This window comes from Aegilops tauschii, chromosome 5, assembly GCF_002575655.3.
Source record: "Aegilops tauschii subsp. strangulata cultivar AL8/78 chromosome 5, Aet v6.0, whole genome shotgun sequence".
NCBI classification, from domain to species: Eukaryota; Viridiplantae; Streptophyta; class Magnoliopsida; order Poales; family Poaceae; genus Aegilops; species Aegilops tauschii.
Window position 1 is genome coordinate 479,447,545 of NC_053039.3, and position 7,997 is coordinate 479,455,541.

Below are 7,997 nucleotides of genomic sequence, written 5' to 3' on the forward strand. Positions count from 1 at the left end.
CGATCCGCACGCACACGCTTCGTTCGTAGTACAGGCCGTAGCCACTGGTTCACTTTGGGAACTTGGCTGACGAGATGCTGCAGCTACGATCTTTGACATTTTTTTGGCGTCCGATCGTGTGATCGGGACCTGGGCCACGTCCGGGCAGCGCTGGCTAGCCTTGCTAGTCTTGGTGCGTGCTTCGCTGGAGAGATAAGGGTAGACTGATTGATGGAGCAGGGCTCATGAGAGGAGGCACAATTCTTTAGCTGATAATAAAGAGTTGATATATATGTATTCACACGAGCATGGGGCGTACGACGGGCCTCGGTTTGGAGCCGTTGCCTGCGTCTCTCTGTATCTGGACTGACCGGAGGAGCGGCCGCAGTGATTAGCGCGCACGCTTAATCAAAATGGACCACTAATCTGTCTGGGGCACAACCCGATGGAGTACTTTGTTTACTCCTAATCTGGGTCGCTGCTCGCCAAAAAGAAAGACGTGCGCGTGCGCTGGGAAAGAGAAACCGAGGAATACGTCGCGCCTCCCGAGCCTACCACCAGTATACTGTAGATCTCACGCCCACCCGGGCAAAGTTTGAGCCAGCAGGAAGGCGGGCCCACCTGATCAGTAGTGAATAACTGACTCGTGGTCCCGGTAGCGGGGGCCGCGCACGGGCGGTTGGGGGCCAGCGCTCAGCGGCGTGACGAGCGTGTGAACGAACGAGGAGTCCTTCCCTGGGGTGCCAGCGCCGCCCGACATCCGTCACGGTCAAAGCGCGCCTTTCCGTCGTCGCCGGCGTTGGATTCCCTTTCCCTGGGGGGTGAAAATTGGCAAACAGTGATGGCAGTCACTAATAGTCACCAAAAGGATAAAAAGAAATCACGGAAAGCGTTTGCTGCGCAGGGCCAATAAAGCCTGCGCTATCCTGTCGTCTGCCAGTGCCAGCGTCCTCTCATCTGTGCTGTGGTCCGCTGCCCCGCCCAGAGCCTCACTATCCCCGTGACTGACAAGCGGCCTCTCGCCGCCGCCGCCTCGCCTCGCCGGCCGTCCGTCACCGTGGGAACTGACTGGTATGCCGTCAGCCTCCCCCTCCGCTCCTTCCTCTCCCTCCGCGTGTTGATTCGTTGGTTGGTTGTTTGGTTTCGTCCTCTTCCTCGCCGTCGCCGTCACCGCGTCATCGACGCGACGCGCGTGCACGTACCGCCTGCACTGCGCTCCAGGTTTGCCGCCACCACCGACCGACCCTTTTCTTCTCCTCGCGAGAGATAGAGCGGCTCCAAAACGAGAATCTGCCTGGGTGGCGGTTGGATGTGGATTTGCGAGCGACCCGCGTCCCTTTCCTGCGGTTCTAGTCCGGTCTGGTTGGTACCACTAGTATTCTACTGCTCTAGTAGGAGTAGATGGATAATGGTGGCTGTTGCCATCCATGGCCTGGCCACTCATGGAGCAGTGGGGAATGCTCGAGCGAGCGAGTGACGACCTCGGCCGCCCGCCACCTTCGATTTGAATCCGCGACCGTGGCCGCCGGCACGCAAGCGCACCAGGAGGTCGCCAGTAACCAGTCCCGATCCGTGTCTCCCGGCCGCATGCGTGCACGCCTCCCCTCCCGCCGGAACTGTATCTACATTCTCCGGATTAAGATCCATTCATGCAGCAGCAGCATTATTCTACGGTGGTTTGCTGTGTGACCAGTGTGGCGGTTACTAGCACTGCCGTTCGTGCGACTCCACTATTTCTCCTAATTTAATTTGGAGACGCTCCGCCCCGGCTCCCGGCGCCCGGCCGGTGGTTAAGCCTTCCCATTCCACGGCGAGGCAGGGCAAGGAATTCGCGTGCGAAAGGCACGGCGACGACGGAGCCGCGATAATTTCGCCTGTCTAGGTGCCGCGTCCCCTTCGGCCGGAGAGGAGATCCAGCTGGAAAATTCGTCGCCGCCCGGCGGCCGGTGAGACGGGCCTCTCCCCCGCTTCTCGCGTACTAGTACGTGCGTGCAGTCGCCAAATGTGGTTGTGGCTGTGTGCGGAGCATGGACTGCGCGGCGCTTGCGACCAGTCAGAGCGGTGAGTGGAATGGAGCATCAACGGGGAATTCCATTAATAATTTAGTTAGCGGGTGATCCCGCCCACAGCGACGGCCCAGCCGATAAGATGCCCCTAGTCGACCTCTCGACTCTCGTGGCGTGGCCCTGGACGTGGTGCCGCCGCAGCGCAGCGGGGGCCCTTTCTGTTCATACTTTACACTGCTCCGTATTATGCTTCCGAAAGGATTTGTTGTTTACATTACCCGCCGTCGTCGTCATCGCAGCTAAGCGCGTGAGGTCCCGCCCACCCGTGCTAATCTATCAAAGCAAATGATTTCCTTCCTTCGCTTTCGGTCTTTCCTTTGTGGCCTTGCGATTCTCGTGTCGGCGGCGGCACTCCCACGTGAGAGTGCACACTGCTACTAGGCGGCTATAAGATGAACCGGGGTTTTCCTTTCCTCTCACACCTCTCCTTCCCAGGCAGCAACCGTTAAGAGATTTTTGCCGATTTCATCTTGCTGTTGCCGGAGTGGAAGGCATCGGTCTCCCGAGTTCGTGTTCGCGTCGCATGCGGCGGATTGCTAGCTGCTCCTTTTGAGGTATATACATGCATACTTGCAGTTGCAGTTATGCCCGTCGAGTGTACTGTATGTGAGCTTTTAGTGTCGAATTATCAAGGTTTCTGTGGCCGTTGGGGTTTACATATATCGCTTGCTGTCTTGCCGATGATCATGCTGGTTTTCAGCAGCTTGAGTTCTCGGACAGTGCAAGTGATAAAAAGAAACCACTACCTGGTTTACTTTAAGTAAAACATGCTCCCTTGTGTCTTCACTACTTCTCTATGATGCCTAGAGCCAGCAGGGGAGCCTCTGGATGGCCTAGCCTAATTTTTGGTCTTTATGTGTTTATTACTTTCAAACAATAGTCTTTCTTTACACTGCTAGCCCACTGTATATCTTGCTCATCTATGATGGCTATGCCCAACAGAGGAGTGGACTAGGCCTAATGCTTGCCCTTTAACTGTGTTTTCAAGCATCAATCCTTCCTTCCTTGCACTAGCTAGCTCATCTTTGATTTTTCCTTGTTGCGTAAGCGTCACTGAATGTTTGCTCACATGATTACCACCCTTTCTTCAGGTCTATATATATAGTCGGCGGTGATCGATACCAGACACGGTGCCAAGATGGGGAGTCTGCACAAGACCACCTTTGTTCTCCTCATGTTCTGCTTGGCGGCGTTGGGGAGCGCGGACTATCTCAAGTACAAGGATCCGAAGCAGCCTCTTGGCGTTCGCATCAAGGATCTGCTTGGTCGGATGACTCTCGCTGAAAAGATTGGCCAGATGACCCAGATTGAGAGGGAGAATGCCACAGCAGAGGCCATGTCCAAGTACTTCATAGGTGCCTCTTGCTTCCCTTGTGCTAAATTAACAACTGCAGATTGTGAAGGGTTGCAGAGTTGTCTGTAATAACATTTTGTATGATGCAGGTAGCGTACTGAGTGGTGGAGGCAGCGTGCCTTCTCCTCAGGCATCCGCTGCGGCTTGGCAGTCGATGGTGAACGAGATGCAAAAGGGCGCCCTTTCCACCCGCCTAGGTATTCCGATGATCTACGGTATTGATGCTGTGCATGGTCACAACAACGTCTACAAAGCTACCATCTTCCCACATAATGTTGGCCTCGGGGCTACCAGGTAGAAACTGCTCTCTTTTTTAACTTTTGATGTGACAGTGAAGTGTCATATATCCTGTGATATGGATGTGTATATATATTAGATCAACATGCTACGACAATTTTCAGAAAAGACATGCTAAGTGACATATGTTGATCTAAATTAATATGTTACTGTCTTCTAGGGACCCGATGTTGATTAAGAGGATAGGAGAAGCAACTGCTCTTGAAGTTAGAGCAACAGGAATTCCTTACGCTTTTGCTCCGTGTATTGCGGTAATAGATCGTACGGTCGTACCTCTTTCATGGTTGATACTTTAGTATGGATGGCAAATGCGCCTTGTTAGTGTTCCTAGGAACTCACCTGTTGATGTTGCTCAGGTGTGTAGAGACCCAAGATGGGGACGCTGCTACGAAAGCTACAGCGAAGACCCAAAGGTTGTCCAGTCCATGACCACACTTATCTCTGGTCTGCAAGGTGACGTTCCGGCTGGTTCTGAGGGAAGGCCATACGTTGGTGGAAGGTAATATACATTCAACAGATATATAGTAGGTAACTTGTGTTCTGTAATTTTTTAGTCTGAAGAGGCGGAACTAACTTCGTTGTCACTCTTGGTACACTGCAGTAAGAAAGTTGCTGCATGTGCAAAGCACTATGTTGGTGATGGTGGTACGTTTATGGGGATCAACGAGAACAATACAGTCATCGACGCCCATGGGCTGATGACTATCCATATGCCTGCTTATTACAATTCTATCATCAGAGGTGTCTCCACTGTTATGACCTCGTACTCTAGCTGGAACGGAAAGAAAATGCACGCCAACCACTTCCTTGTCACTGATTTTCTCAAGAACAAGCTCAAATTCCGGGTCAGTTGCTCATTAGGAAGGCAGTACAATTTCACTCTTTATTTTCTTCAGGTATATTTAAAGATGCTGATGTAATTAATTTCTTTTGATTTCGTGCAAACAGGGTTTCGTGATTTCAGACTGGCAAGGCATTGATCGGATTACTAGTCCTCCAGGCGTGAACTATTCTTATTCAGTCGAGGCTGGAGTTGGTGCCGGTATTGACATGGTAAGATATGCTAATCACATACTTGAGTTTTTCCTGTGCAAAGCATACTTGTCTGATAAATTCAACTTCAAATTTTCGGACAAAAATTGAGTATATTGCTTGCTCGTAGGGCACAATTAGGATAGGATGGTTCCTATCTGATAGACCATTGACAGTTGTTATCTTTTGTGGAACAAATACAAATATGCCATTCTCTTCATTTCTGATCATGCTCTGGCATACATTATTTTGCAGATCATGGTTCCTTATGCCTACACGGAATTCATTGATGATCTGACATACCAAGTTAAGAACAACATTATCCCCATGAGCAGAATCGACGATGCTGTCTACAGGATTCTTCGGGTCAAGTTCACCATGGGTCTTTTTGAGAGCCCCTATGCTGACCCAAGCCTCGTCGGTGAACTCGGGAAGCAGGTTAGTTCCCAACTCCACATTTTCTTTTGCTCACACTTCATTTGTCAAGATCCATGAATTCTTACTATAAATTCCGTCCCGTTGTTAGGAACACCGCGATCTCGCTCGTGAGGCCGTCAGGAAGTCATTGGTGCTGCTGAAAAATGGAAAATCTGCCTCCAGCCCATTGTTGCCTCTCCCAAAGAAGGCCGGTAAGATCCTCGTCGCCGGAAGCCACGCCGATGACTTGGGCCTCCAGTGCGGAGGATGGACCATCACATGGCAAGGACAGACCGGCAACGACAAAACTGCCGGTAAATTTTCATTGCTTGCTTGCAGTACTAATCTATAGCAACGTCGTCGATAATTGGACCAAAAGTTCATGGAATCATGTGATGAAACGCATGCAGGGACGACGATCCTTTCGGCGATCAAGTCCACCGTCGACCCCAGCACGGAGGTGGTCTTCTCGGAGAACCCGGACAGCGCCGCCGTGGACAGCGGCAAGTATGACTATGCCATCGTGGTGGTCGGCGAGCCGCCCTACGCCGAGACGTTCGGCGACAACCTCAACCTGACGATCCCTGCCCCGGGTCCCTCGGTGATCCAGAGCGTGTGCAAGAGCGTCAAGTGCGTGGTGGTGCTCATCTCCGGCAGGCCGCTGGTGGTGGAGCCGTACATTGGCGCCATGGACGCGTTCGTCGCCGCGTGGCTGCCCGGCTCCGAGGGCCAGGGCGTCGCCGACGCGCTCTTCGGCGACTACGGCTTCACCGGGAAGCTGGCGAGGACGTGGTTCAAGTCGGTGGACCAGCTGCCGATGAACGTCGGCGACAAGCACTACGACCCGCTCTTCCCCTTCGGGTTCGGCCTCACCACCGAGGCCAACAAGTGAGTCGGGTACTCGGGTGAGATGGGATGTACTATCTCGGCTGGGCTGTGAGAGATGGGATACATACATACATTGAGTTTTGTGGTTGATTTGTTATGTTAGCAATAAAAGAGCGATGCGTTCTTGCGGATGTTGTCGTGTTGGTTCTCTTGTGCAGCAAAATCTAGCGATTGGCGTTCTCTTCTACTGCTACATCCTACCCTCAGCGAACACATGAGAAGGAAACGTTGAAACCGTTGTATCGACGCGCGATCACATAACAGAACGCCTACGGAGCAGAGGAGCAACCTGAACCACCCACATAGGTGAAAAAAGAAGATTCAGATTAAGTAGACGTCTGAACGGTACAGGCACACGGTTCTAGAATGACTCATGGCTAGAAGATACACCACTTAATCAGCAATACCCTATGATTATACAACATTGTTCTAGCGAAAACATGTTCCATTTGCAGATGTTATAGCTGAGGGCATCACCAATGTTAGCTTTCGAATGATGCTCAAAAGCCATCCATAGATAAATGGACGTCCTGGTTCCATTTGGTTCAGCGATAAATGTCTATTAGTCCAACGCAAAATCCCAGACCTGGTCCCTAGCTTTATGATGAGTTATCTTCTGAATAATTTGACTTTTATTTGAGATAGATGAAGTGTGACAACCTAACAGAGTAACAGATGAGCCGAATGTGACAATGTCTTCCAATTAAGCTCCATGTTTTAGGCTATTTCTCGTTCAAATCAATGTGTGTGTGGACTAGGCGAATGATGATTACCACTTTCGTAGAATCTTAGTCAAAATATATTTGACGCTTTATATTATAAAGAAACCACCGAGCACAACAACAAGTCCAGGTCCAACAAACAAGCAAGAGTACAAGAGCCAAAGTGCGAGAAAAATAAAAATAAGTCTTATTGGGCACAAACACAGAACACCCCTACAAAGATAAAGCAAACACACGCTAATCCGACTAAGGAGGCGGTGGTGGATTCGGAGGAGCAAGACGCGAGGCAATGGACCGGAGCTCGGCGATGATCCTGTCGATGTTGTCTCGAGCAAGCCGCTTGCTAAGCGGTCTCCGGAGCTGCCAGAAACCACACATTTTATAAATTGTGTTAGTCACACACAAGGGAACCACATGTTCAATCACCAACTTATTGCGGAGACAAGAGCACCCACAACTACCCAAAGGGGGTGTGGAGCAGAGCAAAGGGGGTAAACACTTACAGAGTGGTGTCTAACAAATTCAAAGACCCCAGACATCTGAGCAGGGACTGCAAGCTACCCAATTGCATAATCTGTGGGAAGAACTCTCGTGCCACTAGGGAATGTGTTTGGTTGAAGCAAATGAAACCAGCGCCCAAGTTTGTGGGGTATGCTGCCAGGGGACTGGGGGTTCTTCTTATCCAAAATTCAAAAGAAGTGAGTGGTGAGCAGACAAATCCCATGACAATTGTCAACATTGTATCTGGTGAGATCAATGAAACACAATTCCTAGAAGGGTTTAATTACATTATGGGTGAAATTTGGGAAGGTGCCTAAGTGCTTCACACATTTCTTTGGGATGTGTGAGGTGGCAGCTACTGTTGGCCCAGTTCTAGAAATTGATATGGAAACTATTCTTCAAGAAAGGGCGAGAGCTAAAGTTGGTATAAGAGACTTCGGAAAATTGCCAAAGCACACTGAAGTCACTGATAAAGAGCTGATGATCTACAGAATCACCATGGAACTGGAAGAAGTGGTGGAGCAAGGATGGTATGAGGAGAAAAGGAAACACGATTCAATTGAAAATGAACAAGAAGAAGTTGAAGATGATATGAGGAAAAAACTGCGAATAGGGGAAATGGACACTGGAGGAAGCAAGGAGAACTTGTCTCTATGTAGTGTGGGGTTGAAACACTTTGAGGAGATGAGACAAAAAAGTGAGGAACTGCTTATGATCCAAAAAGAATACTTGGCAGAAGTG

At 50.4% G+C, this 7,997-nt stretch overlaps 1 protein-coding gene across 2 annotated transcripts; it reads left to right on the forward strand.

Annotated features, from left to right (window-relative positions):
- Positions 1-786: 786 nt before the first annotated feature.
- Positions 787-6,164, forward strand: LOC109745616 (uncharacterized). Of its 2 annotated transcripts, none has more exons than XM_040390884.3 (10): positions 787-1,050; positions 3,137-3,400; positions 3,489-3,693; positions 3,857-3,947; positions 4,053-4,195; positions 4,298-4,541; positions 4,645-4,749; positions 4,984-5,166; positions 5,255-5,459; positions 5,556-6,164. In XM_040390884.3, the coding sequence occupies exons 2-10, from the start codon at positions 3,184-3,186 to the stop codon at positions 6,035-6,037; spliced, it is 1,875 nt and encodes a 624-aa protein (XP_040246818.1). In that variant the 5' UTR covers positions 787-1,050; positions 3,137-3,183; the 3' UTR covers positions 6,038-6,164. The 2 variants fall into 2 exon arrangements, with proteins under 2 accessions (XP_040246818.1, XP_020160327.1); XM_020304738.4 differs by lacking the exon at positions 787-1,050 and adding an exon at positions 2,455-2,599.
- Positions 6,165-7,997: the final 1,833 nt, after the last annotated feature.